This window comes from Plecotus auritus (genome assembly GCF_963455305.1).
Source record: "Plecotus auritus genome assembly, chromosome: 6".
Taxonomy (NCBI): Eukaryota; Metazoa; Chordata; class Mammalia; order Chiroptera; family Vespertilionidae; genus Plecotus; species Plecotus auritus.
Window position 1 is genome coordinate 51,889,196 of NC_137773.1, and position 16,737 is coordinate 51,905,932.

A 16,737-nucleotide genomic window follows, 5' to 3' on the forward strand; every position below is an offset into this window, starting at 1 on the left:
AGGCTGAAGTCCCGCCCACCCGCCCGCGTGGGGCAAGGGGAGCATGCCGCTGTACCCTGCGAGGCTTTCTGTGGACCGAGGCCATCACCTGCCTCTCAGACTGCTTATCCCTGAATTGAAAGTTCCAGACCAGCCGTGGGCAAACTACGGCCCGCAGGCCGGATCCGCCCGTTCGGCTGTTCTATCCGGCCCGGGGAGCCAAAAGAGCGGAGGGTTCTCTTGCTCTCCCCTCCGCTCCTTTACTTTGAATTTATATTAGTTCACACAAACACTCCATCCATGCTTTTGTTCCGGCCCTCTGGTCCAGTTTAAGAACCCATTGTGGCCCTCGAGTCAAAAAGTTTGCCCATCCCTGTTCCAGACAGACGCTGATAAGACACCTGAGCTCCCTTCACTGGCGGGCGGAAAGCAACCCAGGTGGCTGCACGTGGGGGAAATCAGGCAAACACACAGAGTAGTCAGAGCAAGAGCCGCCGAGGAACAGCACAAAATAAGCCTGGCTGTGAAACGGACTTTATAAAGAAAAGGGAAGGCATGTTATTTTCTAGGCACCATCCAGATCGCTCAGGGAGTGTTTTGCCCCTGGCAGGGACAGGGAGGGCCCTGGGCGGGCGGGACCGGCTGGGTTCTGATGCTTTCCTGTCCCCCCGGGGGCTGGGCTGGGGCCGTGGCTGCTGTGACCCTGTGTGCAGCCACTGCCTGGCACAATTAACATGACCTCTCCTCACGTTCTTCATCTGTAAAATGGGAATGAGTCCACCTCGCCGTCCGCGGGGACCTTAGGAAAATGGAATTATGAGCATGTAACATCTCATCAGGGAAAAAGCTCTGTCAATTTTTCCAGAGAAACCTGGACTCCTTGAATCTGGTGTGGATATTCAAGGAGCTGTTTATAGGGACTTCTCTCTTTTGTGTGTACAAAGGAAGTTACAAAGGTTATGAATAACAGAAAAAGAGATAAAGGTATTTAAACACCAGTTTTCTAGAATAGGAGGGGAGAAAACAACTTCTTGCACCCCAAACACAAGTACTAACTACCCAAAGTCCACCAAGAACATTTTGGTCTGGGAATAGAGATATCTGGCTCCAAGCTTGCCCCCCTCTCCCCCCCATTCGCTGCAGACTCCCCAGCACCTCAGCAGAGGCAGAGCAGCAAGGCGGGGAGGGCTCAGAGGCAGGCAACGCCGCTCCTGCTCTGCAGCCTGCTGGCTTCATGGCTCTCTGCCTCAGTGTTCTCACAGGTAACATGGGGCGAATGCTCTCAAGTGCTATAATCCTGGGGCCTTTTAGTGTTTAGTATTCTGATCAGTTATGGTGACTTGTATTGTGACATTTTAATTGTCTTACACACTGAAGACAAGGAAGATAATGCAAATATTTGACCCTAAAGCACAATTACTCCTTTGGAAGAGGGGAAAATACAATTCTTCAAATCTTACATTTGAAGATTTTTAAACGTCTATTTTGCATCTAAATGAAAACTATTTAAATTATAAACACACACAGAGTTTGGTTAAACAGCATGTGGAAAAAGAAGATGGTTGTACCATGATATCGGAGTTTTGCATCTTTAAACATCTGAAAGACAGAATTTATTTCCTTTGTTCTAATTCTGTTGTCACCAAGGCAACCTCTTGATCATTTTAATTCCTACAAATTGGGCTACAGGGAGCAAATTCACTGGCTGGAGAGATGTGAATTTCCCCTCTCTTTGACAGCTACATATATATTTTTTGCATATTAGTTAAATTGATTTTATGTTTAGAAATCAGTTTTATTGTCTCAAGAAGTCAATGTTATGAAAAAAGGGATGGAGAAGAACTTTCCTGCCTTAAAAGAGTCTTAAGAAGAATAAAAACCAAATGGCAATGTAGGATCCTCGATCAAATCCTCAGGCCCTGGCTGGTGTGCTTAATGGTTAGAGCACCAGCCTGCACACTGGAGGGTTTTAGGTTCGATTCCTGGTCAAGAGCATGTACCTAGGTTGCTGGTTCGAACCCCGGGTCAGGGCGCATGCAGGAGGCAACCATTCGATGTGTCTCTTTTCATCCCGCTCTCCCTCCCCTCCCTTGCACTCTCTCTAAAAATCAATGGAAAAAATATCCTCGGATGAGGATTAACAACAACAAAAATTCTGGTTAGAATAAAACAGCATGGAAGACATCTGGGAGGCAATAGGGACCATTTGAATATGGAGTGAGAATGAGATGCTATTAGGGAATGGATGTTAATTATGTGAGGTGTGATATGATAGCTGGCTAGGGGAAAGAACACCTGATTCTTTGGAGCTGCAAGCTGAGAGGAGGCGGGGTGAACTGGCTGGAGTGTGTATAACTTCCTTTGAAATGGTTCTACAAAATACCGGTAAGTACATGATTTGGCAACCTGTTAACAATTATTGAATTGAGTTGGTAAGTGTATATAGTTATTCATTGTGTTATTTTTTTCTGATTTTTTTGGAAAGTGTTCATAAAAAAGTTTAAAAAATCTAAGCAAAATCAAATCCTTAAAGCAGGTAGTTCTTAGTAGCTGTATGCTTGATTTGGAATCTGTGGTATCCATAGAGCCAGCTGTCCAGGGTGAGGCAGGGACACGTGAGCCCCACGTGTGTGAACGCTGCCGTAATTACCTCCACCTGTTGCATGAAAACGACAGGTGTCTGTGGTAGCTCATCCAGAAGACACCAGAATGGAAAGCTAATGTCCTTAGAACTTAAAACCAAAAGGAAAAGAGATTAGAGGAGAAAACCAAAGGGAAAAGAAGAGGAAGAAAAAAAAAAAGATAAAGTTCTGGCCCGCTGGCATGGCTCAGTGGTTGAGCGTCAGCCTATGAACCAGGAGGTCACGGTTTGAATCCTGGTCAGGGCACATGCCCAGGTTGCCGGTTGGATCCCCAGTAGGGGGTGTGCAGGAGGCAACTGATCAATGGTTCTCTCTCATCATTGATGTTTCTCTCTCTCCCTCTCGCTTTTTCTCCGAAATCAATAAAAATATATTAAAAAAAAAAAAGATAAAGGTCTGGTTATACAACCAGGTGTTTTCCCTCCGCACTTTGCAGAGTTGGAGGAGGGTGGGGTGTAACCAACAAAGTCATTCATAAGGAAAAGTATCAGGTTATTTGTTTTTCACCTCTTTTTCTCTAGTCTTCCTTGAAAAAAAAGGGCCAGAGGCAGAAATGGCTCATCTAGTGCTTCTGAATGTTCCTTAATTTTCAGCAGCAAAATGCATCTTTCTCACGGGGTAGATGCCTATTGACTTCTCTCCCCGGATAGACGTCTCTGCAGTGATAGATGTTACGCTCTCCCGTGGGACTGACCAGCAGCCCCTGAACGACGGGTTAACAGATTACTCTGACACAGTTTCACGGTGAAAGAGAGGGCTAAGGGGCTCCTGGCTCAGGGTCCAGGCAGCCTCGATTGCCTGCCTCGTTAGCCTTTTATTGCAGTTTTTATCCTTAGATACAATCAGTGGGGTGAGTAATCTTGGGAGGACACGTGTGTTTACATTGTCCTTTGGGCATCCAGGGACTAAGCATAAGGATTCCAGTAAACACCTGGGGGTCTGCACGTGCACAGACTTGTTTGGAAAGGTCAAGGAATAATTAGGGGTGCCGCCTGTGACACTCCCTTAAGTCTCCCCTAAGTCAGAATTCCAATAAACAGGGCAGGCGGCCTTCCACACACTTCTCTTTTATCAGAATGCACCCCTTACAAACTTTCCAACCACGTCTCATGCTTCCCAACACTCTCCTGTGTTCTTCCCTCTCCACCCACTCACTCACTGAACTGGAATTTTAGAAAGGCCAATAGGATAAGAACTCGTTTTAAAGGAGAGACCTATTTCATTCATCCAGTGCTGAACACATTTTCACTTAAATACAAAGGTGTGGTTTAAAAAAATATTTTTATTGATTTCAGAGAGAAAGGGAGAGGGGGAGAAAGAGAGAAACATCAATGATGAGAGAAAATCATTGGTTGGCTACCTCCTGCACGCCCCCTACTGGGGATTGAGCCTGCAACCTGGGCATGTGCCCTGACCGGGAATCGAACAGTGAATCTCCTGGTTCACGGGTCAATGCCCAACCACTAAGCCACACTGGCCAGGCACAAAGGTGTGGTTTTAATCCGGACTAGGAGTGCTCAACCCTTCCCAGAGCTCCCTGTTAGCCCCTCCTCCCATCCTGTTCATTTTTCACTTTCATGTTACCTAGTGTCACATGGTGTAATTTGCCAGCCAGTCTGGAACCATAGCCCACTGTGGGTAGGACCGGCCTCTTCTTCCACAGCCTCCGTGCTTCCATACATTAAAGTACACCTTTGTTTCGGATCTATTTTTGACTCTCCCCAAGCGGTTTTAGGCCAGGTCTTCTAGAATTGAAGGGGTGAAGTCACATGTGTGTGAACTGTGAACAAAGGGCTCCTGGGGTGGGGGAACAGAAAGGGAATTGGGAAACAGGGCAGAGAAGGACAAGAAGCCCCATAAGGAGGCAACTTTAGGCAAAGTTCTTGATCCTGCAGGGGGAGCTCTGGAACATAAATCCTATTTCTGGGTTTGTCCAGGAAGCAGTTTAAGCACGTTATCTCTTTGCAGGTGGGTGCAGGCTAAGCCAGGCCCTGGCTCAGGGAGTCCTCCAAGAGGTACAGCTGGGCAGTAGACTAAGGCAAACAGTGCGTGTGTGCGTGCGCGCACACCCACTCTAATGGGGCTAAAATCCCTTTCTTACTTTCCCTCCAATATATTCCTTGAATTTTCTTACTCTTTTAAAAATATAATTTTTACTATCATTTTCTCCAAGTTCTCTGAATGGACCAGGTGGATTTGAACTGTTACGGTGCTGAATCCACAAATGGACTTCATTTGGTTCCTTTCAAAGTTGACGCTCCTCTGCTTCCTTTGCCACCTCCCCCGGAGGACAAATTTAGAAAGCTTTAGTTGTGTGGTTGAATTAAAAAGGCTGCGAGTGACTGATTGCTCTGTACTATTACATAAATGTTTAAATAATGATATCAAAATTTTGAGACAAGAACTGCAGTTAATCAATTACAACCCAGGCATAATATATCTGCTTAATTAAGGTTGGGGATCCAGTGACAGTCCAAAAATAGACTATACTTTGGGTTGATTCAGATAATCTTTTATTTGTTTTTTTTTCTTTAAAAGTGGTATGTCAACATCACTTCATTTCTACATTTCAGAGTTCTGTACATTTCTTAAGAGGAAATAAGCAATGCTCAATGTACAAAGTAAAAAGAGAAAACTAGAAAAATCTGAATAAAATGGAGCAAGTTGCCATAGGTCATACAGTACAAATTAGTAATTAGATGTCATCTGAAGTGCAATACCACTGCTGTGATGATGAGTTAAGGGATGAAATAAAAATACTCTATTTTAAACAAACAGTATATATATATATTTATATGTATATTTTTTACAGATAGTAGACCCAGTGATATCTGCAGTATTGTAAAAACTTATTTACAAATAACTTCTTTAGACATTACATATACATCAGCACCGTAGTAAAAACAAAAACAGAACAACGTTATTAAAATCTACCTCTCTAGTTAGTTGGTCCCAGGGCTGAGTGTTTGGAGGAAGCTTTTAAAAGGGAATAGAGCTACTCCTCCATCAGCCACCTCTAGCTCCTCATCATTGCTTATATATTTATTTCCTGTACCTTTCAGAAAAAGGCAATTATATATTCTGTCTTCTTGTTTGCTTACTTTTTTTTTTTGGTTTTCATCTGTTTCCACTCAGGAGTTTCCCTGGTGTTGTCTGTCCCCCTGCAGGTGCTCACAGTCACCCTGCTAACACCTCCTCCCAGAGAGAGCACAGCCCCTGCCTGGGCTCCTGCCCACCTGGCCACCTCTGTCTCTATTCTGGCCCTCGCTGAGTGCATCTATAACCCTAGGACCTGGAGAGCAAGTCAAGGCTGCCTCTACATCCTCTGCCCCCCGCTTTCCATTCGAACTTCCTTCTCAGGACCTTCCCCCAGGGCTGCCAGTCCAGTTCCCATGGTCCTCAGCCATGGAGCTGCTCAAAAGGGAGCCAGCCTTTCGGACACGGAGAGAAGGGGTAGGAGGAGAAAAGCACATGTTACTCTCACTCACTTAGGACAACAGTTACGCCACATGGCCTCCACAACGGGACAGTGGGAGGGGGGCGAGGACTTACGCACAAGTCCGTGTAAATAAGAGACAAGCCTGACAATGGAGGAGCTAGCTGATGCCTTCCGACAGCCTTCAGTTAGGGCAGCTTTGAGTGAATTACACAGAGAACAACTGTACAGGACTTTTGAAGTGGGTGACTGCCCAAATGGAAGGAACCATATCTTTCTCCTTTATGTCACCAAAACATGTAAGGTGGAGTAATTGATTTTTCAGCGCCTCCTCTCTCAGGGGTTTAGATCTGTCTTTCTGCTGAGTAGGGATTACGGGCAAGGCCGATTGTAGCGCATCACCCCTGGATTTTCCCGCATGGGAGCCCTCCAGGCCTGTCCTCCCTGGGTGCACCAGAGGTGTCAGGTGCGGTGCGTGTGAGCCCACCCCGGAGCCTGCTCAGTCCAGGGCAGACTATTCCCTCAACTCCACATGCGGTAGAGAAAGAACACTCCAGGGTCGCCTTGGCGTTTCAGACATCGCCTAAGTTCTTGCATTTATTTGGACTCTGCCCAACCTCCCTAGAGACAAAAACTTCATTACTTCTTGGAAGGACGCTGGGGTGGATACAGGAGGGACGAAGGTGGGGTGGGGGAGGGAGGCGGTCATGGGGCAGGACACAGCGTCCTCAGGGTTCCCCGCCCTGCGGCGCCGGTAATAGATGGGAACTGCCTGGATGTGTCACTGTCGTTCTGGGCTTCCAGGAGGCTCCAGCCCAACTACCGGGAGTGATGGCCACCCAGTCACCAGCAGCGGGCTGCCCCCAGGACCACGGGGCCGACCCTCCTCCCAGCTCACTGGCTGTCCTGGTGAGGCAGCCAAGGGCAACGCCGCTGGCCTTCACGGGCAGGAGACAGGCCTGCAGGAGCCTCTGCGCTCTCCCTGCCCGTCCCACTGTTCTTTGTGTCTGCTCTCCACATCCAGGCGCAGGTCTTGAAGCCTGAGGTCTCTTTCCAGCCAGAGCTCAGCACATGTCTGACCTGTGCTCCCGGCCTGTGCAACCACCCAGCAGCCTCTGTGGGGCTCCTCCTGCCCGAGGCTCTGTCTCTTGTGTCTCCAAAGCTGCAGGCTCCGCACCTGGGCCAGGAGGGGCTGACGGATGCTTGGCCCTGGCCATGGGCAGCAGTCCGTCTGGGCTGGAGCAGGGAGTGCGGCGCGGGGCTCAGGGTCCCCTTCCCCACCTGCCTCTGGTGCGGCTCCCTCTCTGGCAGCAGGGCTCGGCCTGGTCTCGTGACCGCTGTGTGAAAATCAGGTGAAAGGAGGCCCCGCGGGGTGGACTGGCACCTGGATCTCCCACTCTCAGCCAGCTGCAGTTTCGCTCAGTTTACGTGGGTCAAAAAACAAAAAACAAGGATGGGCCCACATCCTGTTTCTTTTGCCCGTTGGGCCCCCTCCTGACTAAGGGTTTCCAAACAACTCATCGAGCTCCTGCATCCACTCGTCCCCCGGCCCACCTTTGATGATGGAGTCCACGAGGTCGGCACTGTCCGAGAGGCCCGGGAAGGAGGCCCCGGCTGCTTCCCCGCTGTAACTGTAGGACATGTCCTGAGGGGCAGTCCGCTCATAGGCCTGGCTCTGGCCGCTGGGAGCAAAGCTGCCACTGGGCATCTGCTGGGCTGGGGGCTGGCTGAACACTGGCATGCCGGGGACGCCCTGGCTCAGGCCAGACATGACCATCGGCCTGGCCTGGCTGGTCCCTTGCTGCCCCGGGAGCGGTGGCATCATTTGCCGACCCATGGCAGCTGGGTTGAGGGTTCTCATGGCACCCGTGTTAGCGTCCACGACCTGGCTCAGTCCCTGTGGGAAGTGTTGCTTGGCCAGTCTCGGCTGGCCAGCTTGAAGTGAGTAGCTGGCCCCGTTGCTGAATGACCCTAATTCTCCACTAGTCCTCCCAGGCATTCCCTGTAAGCTCCTCTGCTGCCAGCCCTGGGCTCCCTGCTGGACCGTTCCCATAATGCTCTGCAGCCTTGGTGGGCCTTGGGGCCTGGGCAGGGCCTGGCCCACTGGTCCTTTCATCTGCTGGTGCTGCTGGCTCATGGCGGAGTTCACCAGCATGCTCTGACCAAACCCACTCACCATCCCCACCCCTTGCCCGGAGGCGGGTTGCCTCGGGGGCCCCTGGGCTTGGTTGTGTGCGATGCTCATGCCACTTTGGTTCGGGTGCTGCAACATCTGGGTCATTCCTGGGCTCATATTGTACATTCCTGGTTGGCTGGTAGGCGTGGTGTTGTAAGGGGACAGTCCCATCTCAGACTGGGCAGTGGCCGTGGCCATTGTCCCTGGGTTCTGGGAGGGCCCCATACCCATCATGCCTGCGTTCTGTGCCATCAACCTCGACGTCCGCATGCTCTGGAGGGCTGCTTGGCTTCTCACGGCCGCCATGTCCTGCGGAGAGCCTGCAGGGAAAAAGGACACACACCACTCACTCTTCTTGGTAAGCCGTGCACTGTGCCAGGTGCTGGGATTTTCTCCAGGAGACACAGAATGCTTCCGTATGAAAGGGTCTACTCTGATAATACACACCTAATAGAAACAGTTAGTTTTTCTGCTTAGAACATATGCTGATTGTGAAAAATTTGGAAAGTATTGAAAAGCACAAAGATGAAAATTAAAGTCACCCAAGTTCCCACCCTCCAGAGATCACCACTGCTCACTACTTACATAAAAACAGACACACATGCACAAATTGGGATCACACTGTACACACGCTTCTGTAATTGACTTTTTCACTTGATTACCCTGATTTTTTTGTTCACATTTCAGAAGCAAATTATTTCTTACACTTCTTGATAGGATGCCATCCTCAACCAATTTGATTTTTCCTGAGGGTGAGAGGGAATTCGCCTCCTAGGCTAAACTAAGAAATGGCGATGGCTGTGCGTATTCTACTTGTGAAGTGGAACGTGGTTCAGTAGGGAATACTATCAGTAAAGACCATTAGACTAATTTCCCTGAAGACATGAGCAGGACTTGAGAGGTTAAAGGCCGCTGCTTCTGCTCAGAAGCTATTGCGACAGACTGGATGTTTTTTTGGACCCACTCTGCAGACTTCCAGGTGCTCCAGATTCTGAGTCATAACACGTCAGTGCAAACTGGCCAGCTTCCTGAGCTAGGAAAAAAAATCATCCTGCTACTGGCTACTTGGCAATGAACTTTACGGATCTTTCCAGTGAAGTCCACTCCTTGAAATCGGCAGTGACTGTGGCTCTCGGCCGATCGCTAACAGAGTTTTCATGAAGCTGTTTAAAAGTTGGCCAGAGTATGAATACCCCAAGTCACTTCCCTCTAATCGGGCATGTGAGTGAGGACTTCTTTACCCGTTCCCAGGGAGACTCCAAACCAGCCAGGAGAATAGAAATGTCACCCTTTGCGCCCCAGTCAATGCTGTAAAGGACTAGGAGGAGCACAGAATGGATTGTTCTATGTCCCTGGTTAATGATTAAGTCTAAGAGACAAAGAAAAATAGTTTTTTCTTCCTGGACATTTAAAAAAGATGCAGCATGGGAGCCAATCGATATTATAAGCAAATTTGATCCTCCCTGGAACTGAGATGAGAAACCAGATGAGAATAGTGTAACCTTGTTAAGCCTGGCACCTTGGCAGATAACTGAAGTGTGTTTTTGTCTTCCTGATGGGGGTATTGATTTTTGGGCAGCAAATATGTCTCCATATATTATTTCTCTCTTTAAGAAAGAAAATTACGGGAATTTTGAGTATGACTTACGTTTTTGAGGCTTGAGATCAATATCATTCTGCATTGAAAAATGAAGGTTACTGTGGGGAAACCTGAAAGATCTGGGGGCGATCCTTAGAAATGTTTCCATCTGTTTGTTTTAAGCTTAATTATATCTAAGTGATTTTTAAAAAAATCAAAAGTTCCTGATTAAATATTGGATGTTAGTATACAGTGCAACTTGTAATCTTGTTATGAAGTTTTGTGACCTTAACGACTAAATTTGTATCGACTTCGTGGCCAATCTGATCAACTGTGGTGAAATGGATTATTGAGTTGCTTATTTAAAAATTTAAAGGAAAAATATTGCTGACTCAGAGATTGATCAGATAGACCCAAATTATACACCTAGGCTGCTGGGCTGCTGGAAATAGATAACAAGACTTTAATATTTTGGAAATTTTTGTTGTATGTTTATAATGGACATGTTGAGGGACTGGATATTGTCTGGACTGCTTTTGAATTAGAAATAGGTTCCTTTATTAAGTGGGCAGAAGTGCTGCAATGCTTTTTAAGAGGTATTAAAAGATTAACCCAAGCCAACCTTTATTTTTACTTAGTGTAAGTAGCTACACTATCTAAGTGTAATTCTTATGGAAAAAAAGGGCATTTTAAAATCAGCAATCAGCACCATATTTTCAAGAAAACCAAAAAGCATTTTATTAATCTAGTTTTATGCCTTCATTAATTTTAACTATATATATATATATATAAAAAAAATCAGGTGCATCCGAAGAATTAACTTGCCTTTATCTGATTACTATGTATGTTAAACAACAGACTACTTTTTCTTCTTTTTTTTTTTTTGTTTTAAACAGATCATACTGTGAGACACTGTAATCAAATTAATTTTCTTGCCTAGTGGTTAACATCACAATGTCAAAGACAATCTTCCATATTCTAATAGAAAGGATAATATGACATTTTTTTCTAAAAGGTCTATCTTCTATTTTCCCTCACAAGATGCCTCTATTTGTGAAAAATAAACATTTCCTCATAGCATGTAACATTGCCCAGAGACACAGAACTCAATAAGAGAAAGATAGTCATTAAAACCTTTGAGATGTGTAGGTTCTCACGCAGATAAATATATATATATATTTAGCTGAGGAACCCACTGGGTTGTTTAACATAAGTGTAGCTGAATTTTTAGGTTGATTACCTGTGCTTTGAGGTTTTAGAAAAATTCAAGAAGTAGAACTTTTAAATTGGAACCAAAGCATTCAGAATAATTCCTAATAGACAGGTTAACTTTGGGTGGGTCCCTTTATTCCAAAAAATAATAAATGAGTTACAAACCTAGAAAATCCAATGGACATGATGCCAGGTTTACCAGATTTAATGTTTTTAATAAGTTCATAATATAAAGCTCCAGTTCTCAAAGTGTGGTCCTCCGGCCAGCAGCAGCAACCCCTGGGAACTTGTTAAAATGTAAATTCTCAGGTCCCACTGCAGGCCTCCCCAATGAGGAACGCAGAGCGGGGGGGCATCTGTATTTTAACAAGCTCTGCTGGGGATTCTGATGCAGGGGAACTGTGAGAACTACAGGGATAGAGGAGGGCCCGTGTCTGTACCAAAGACCACCCATGTATCAATGACTATTTTCCACTCCTTCCCACCCAGGACCAAGTGAGAAACAATTCTTCAAAGAATTCTGGCACTAAGCTAGTGGAGAGAACACCTGTGGACAGCCCAGTCCCTCTCGCCCTTCCCTGTGTCCAGTGGAGGGAACGGTAGCTACTCCGGTCAGCGTGCTCACAGGCCCGCTTCCTGGGCTCTGGCTGTGAGTGTCGGAGGCTCTTCTCTAACCTACACCTCACAGTGCATGACCCAGAACATACACAGGTGGTCTTATAACAGGAACAAACGGTTCCCTTAGGATGATACCCTCCGACAGTTTCTTCTCTATTATATTGCATTGAAAAAATGCTGGTTGTGGCTCGTACAATTGTCTTCACAACCTGTTTGTGTGTTGCAATCCAAAGTCTGAAAAATGTTAGCCTTGATCAGGAATTTTTCACCCACAGTCTATGAAGGGCAGTAACACTTGTGAAATGCTACTCGAAGGCCATATATATTTTTATATAATCATATTTCTGTGCAAGGGGTTTCATAGCTCCTGACAGATTCACAAAGGGATGGATAACCCGTGAGATGTTAGGACGCATTGGTCTAGGTCCTACGAAAAGGGATGGCGATTAGGGTTTCTACTGATAGGGGACTCCTGGAACCCCCTGAAAAACCCTGTGGATAGAATGCAAAGGGTCCTCCACCCCACACGAGAACCTCAGGGGCTCTCTTTATTGGACGTGAAAAGGATGAAACTTGAGTGAACCTTCTACATTATGAAACAATGGCATATGGTACACCCATTGCTAAGGGGGCCAAGATTTGGGATTTCTGCAAAGGGCAGCAGAATTAAGATGGTCCAACCATCCTCAAGGCATTATTTATTTCTATATGCAGTAGAGATTAGTGGTTGCTGCAAGCCAGAATCTTCTACTTCGGCTGCTGGAGGTGAGGGCTTTGGCCAGCTGACCACTGGGATTAGCAAAGAAAAATGTGGTACCAGATTTCCCCCACTGTGGTCACTGAGATGATGACCTGGACATTAACAAAGCCGATACTGGGCCAACAGGCACCGGTATGTTCTTATTGGTTGTTGAACTATTGAAATACTTCTTGAACCTTTGGCAAAGAACAGCTGCTTCAGCCCCCCACAGCCACCCTGACCCCTTCCTGAGCCCACTAGGATCTCTCTGGAGCCCAGTGACCAAAAGGTTGCCTGGAACTGCAAGGGGTCTCCAGAATGCTTTTGATTGGTTGGTATTCTCTGTTCTTAAATATCCTATATAATAAAAGCCTAATATGCTAAGTGTCCGACTGTTCATTCAACCAGTAGCTATGACGTGCACTGACCAGCAGGGGGCAGGCGCTCCGACCAGTATGTTAGCTGGCTATTGGGGTCTGGTTGATCGGGACTGGGTGAGCTGGGCCGGACACGCCCTGGAGCCAACCTCCCATGGTCCCTCCCCGGCTTCTAAAATATTTCTTCTAATTAATTTCCTTTCAATGTGCATGAATCCATGCACCGGGCCTCTAGTTTGTAATATTACCTGACACAAACATAGCCCACAAGGCAATGTTACTGGCTACGCGGGCCTCACCTTGGAACTGATTGACCTGCTGCACAGGGTATGGATTCCGCTGGGGCTGGAGGTGCTGCCGGGGTACATGTGACTGTTGCAGCTGCTGGAACACAGGACAAGAAGGTGGAGGTGAGGTGGGGACAGAGCAGACCGTTAAATAGCCTGCCATTCTGAGGAAGGCAGGGTTCTTTCCAAAACTAAACTTTGTCTTGAAGAATAACATGCATACAGGCAAGTGCAGAAAGCAGATGTGTACAGTTTGATGAATTTTCACAAATGAACACACTCCTGGTAACCAGTATCTAGATCAAGACACAAAACACTGCCAGGATATGGGGCTTGCCGGTCATTACCCTTCATCTGACCCCGGGGAACCCCTGCCCGAACCTGACAACTCAGATCAGTTATGTCTGCTTTTGTACTTGGTTTTATGGATTTACTTATACAATGTATTTGTGTCTGGCTTTGGTGTCTGGTTTCTTGTGGTCATTACATTTGGGAGATTCAGCCATGGGATGCATGTAGCCGTGGTCTATTCATTCTCACCGTTGAGAAGTAGTCCATCCTATTAATATGAGAATTAATTTACCTGTTCTACCACCGATGGTCATTTAGGGCAGGTCCAGTTTGGGGCTGTCCCAGATACCGCTGCTGGGAACACCCTTGCCCATGCCTTTTGTGTGGACGTGCTGGCTCATGAGGCCTGTCAGCCAAGCGGCTTTGACTTTCCATCATCAGCCTGCGGGTTTTCCTTAGCTGTGTTGGGACCGAGCTCAAAGGGCCAGGCGACTCATTTTGAATGACCTAAATAGATGCTTTGGGTATTAGAAGATGGGATTCTCAGGGGCTATGAAAAAGGCCAACCTTATTCCCATGAGGCCACCCTGCCTATAAAATCCATCCCCACAAGTAAACTACCCAGCATTCACTGCCTAGAGGAAACCCTGTGGGGCTCCACATGGACCCAGAGCCAGGAGGCTTGCGTGCTAGTGCTAGTCTGTCTTCTTCCACTCACAGGAACCTGCTTTGCCCGCGCTATTACCCCTATTCTGGCAAGGCCACTATGATCGTTACCATGCTGTATGTGAAAAGGGAGAGAAAATAAGAGGTGGAGAGAGGGGTCTTAGTTCTCAGTCTGCCGTCAAGTAGCTGCGTGACCTCGGCATGTCATTCAACCTCCTTCTGCAGCTAATATTCATTCGGCACCTTTCATCTGAAGGGCTACAAAGAACATACAACTAGGGCCCTGCTCTGTAGCATGCTCATTATAAAAACAACACACATTGACTACTTCTTAACACGTGTTTATTTCTATTTTTTCTCTTGTTTTTCTTCTTGGGCAGCTCTATCATTTTCTTTTTCTTTTTCTCCTTTCTCAACAAGGCCAGACAGCATCCTGGCAGCCAAAGGAAAGAGCAGCCTCTGCCCTGTGTGCCCCATCCTGTGGTGCCTACTTTGGTGTTTTGTACAAACTGTTAAAATTAATTAATTGTGCAGACAAGCAACTGTGTTAATCTTTTAGGCAGCAAAATAAGGGCATTCTTGAAAGTAAGCTGAGCTCATAAAAGCTTCTCCTCAGCCAAGTTTCCCACTTACGGTCCTGCTTACAACCGGATACACAGAGGGGCAGCCTGTGGTGGGATGGGGCAGGGCTCCAGTCTTGGCTCCGCCTCTCTCTAACCCTGTGATCGAGGATGAGTCACCGCAGCTCCCTGGCCTCTGTTTCCTTATCCATAAAATGAAGGGACTCGATGATCTCTAATGTTTATTTCAGATAGAAAATTCTAGGTTCTGTGGAACTTTTGGGAATGCAGGAATGGCCACACACCCTGCACGCTCTGAGAGGAGGGCATTAAATGTCACTCCACCTCTGCTTTCAATCTGCTCTGTTCTGATTTCTAAGTCCACTAAGAATGATTTTTTAAAAAATATATTTTTATTGATTTCAGAAAGGAAGGGAGAGGGAGAGAGAGATAGAAACATCAATGATGAGAGAATCATTGATTGGCTGCCTACTGCATGCCCCCTCCTGGGGATCAAGCCTGCAACCCAGGCACGTGCCCTTGACCAGAATTGAACCCGGGACCTTTCAGTCCATAGGCCAACACTCTATCCACTGAGCCAAACCGGCTAGGGCCACTGAAAATGATTTTAAAGTTCCCCACGATAAGCAAGACTGCAAGTCCTTCTGTTTCCCATCACCTGTCCTTACAGGAAAGCCAGGTGTCCCCAATATGCTGTTTACAAAATGGAAAGTGTTAGGGACACTCGGCTGCAGCAAAGACCGAGAAAAACATCTTGGCCTGGATATGGCGACATTCATTTTCAAAACACAAAGCTGACAGTCCACCCCTTGCAGACCCCAAGGCGGCCTGCATCGAGAAGCACGGCCTGCAGGCGCAGGTAAGGTGCCACGGTGCCCTGAGTTTCTTCTTGGTTTCATTTCTGGGCTAGTCCCACAGGATGGCTGGCACGTGCGGCTCTTCTGTGACATCAGGGTCATGTGACAGGTCCCCATATACATTTGTGCAGTTTCCAAAGACTTTTACACACATTATCCCATGCAGTCCTTAAAAGAGCGATATGAGGAAGGCTGGGGACTTATTAAAACCTACCCTGGCAGGTGAAACCATGCCACAGGCCAAAGAGTGGACACTTTCTGACCTTGAGTGAGTTGTTCTTCCCTTGATCCCTCATCATCGCTTGGTCCACACAGTCACCAAGGAATTATCCTCATTTTTAAATTCTCATTTCCTTGTCTTTTCCAAGGAGCCTTGTGTCTCTCCATGTCCTGGGTGAGGGATCCAACACACTCACCTCCCAGTCTGTGGGTGTCACTCTGTGGCATCTCCTCTCCCATTCCTCTGCCTCCTCCCTGTTCCCAGGGTTGGCTGACCTCACCAGGTGGGCACATCCCTGGGCTGGCCCAGCCGAGCTCTGCCTGGTCACAGCACACATATTGAAAGCCATCACTCAAAGGATCAGGCACACCTGAAACTTCCTGGGATTGGCTGGGGAGAGGATTTACAAAGCCCAGCTTCCCCTGAGCAGCTCCATTTATCACCGCCTGAGAGACATTCGCACGTTCCTTGTCACACACCTTCTGCAGGGTGAGAGGGATAGAGGTTTGTTTGTACAAGAGCTGCCAGGCGGCTGACTGACCTTGCTGAAAAGGGAGATAATTACACAGCTGTTCAGGAACAAAAGCAAAAAAAATGGAACCTAGGTGAACTGTGCTCGACAGTACAATTTTTCTATTTGGGGGATGACTGCTATTTCTTTGAAATGCTGCTCTTGGATAGTAGAGATCTTAACATGTCTGTGTCCTACACAGTAGGTGGTGGAGGATGCTTGATAAATTCCCACAATTCTTATCCTATTAGGAACATTCTAGAAGGGTCACTGTGAGGCAGAGCTCTGTTGGGCCTTGAGCCTTAGATGACAACCTCACATCTCCTATAATAAAAGTGAGATGCCCTGCCCTGGTTGGTTTGCTCAGTGGTTAGAGCGTCAGCTCTTAGACCCGTGAGCGTCAGGTCAGGGGTTCGATTCCCAGTCAAGGGCACATACCTTGGTTGCAGGTTCCCCAGCCCCAGTATAGGCATGTGCAGGAGGCAACCAATGATGTATCTTTCTCACATCGATGTTTCTCTCTCTCCCTCACCTCCCTCTCTTCCACTCTCTCTAAAACTCAATGG

The 16,737-nt window shown here is 47.2% G+C and overlaps 1 protein-coding gene across 1 annotated transcript in view; it reads right to left on the bottom strand.

Moving 5' to 3' along the window:
• Positions 1–5,160: 5,160 nt before the first annotated feature.
• Positions 5,161–16,737, bottom strand: part of MAML3 (mastermind like transcriptional coactivator 3) — a 392,442-nt gene continuing 380,865 nt past the window's right edge. The window contains exons 4-5 of the mRNA XM_080672200.1: positions 13,058–13,142; positions 5,161–8,553 (exon numbers count right to left, since the gene is read on the bottom strand). Of these exons, the coding sequence (XP_080528326.1) occupies positions 7,556–8,553; positions 13,058–13,142 (1,083 nt within the window). The 3' untranslated portion in view covers positions 5,161–7,555. The remainder of the gene's footprint in view (positions 8,554–13,057; positions 13,143–16,737) is intronic.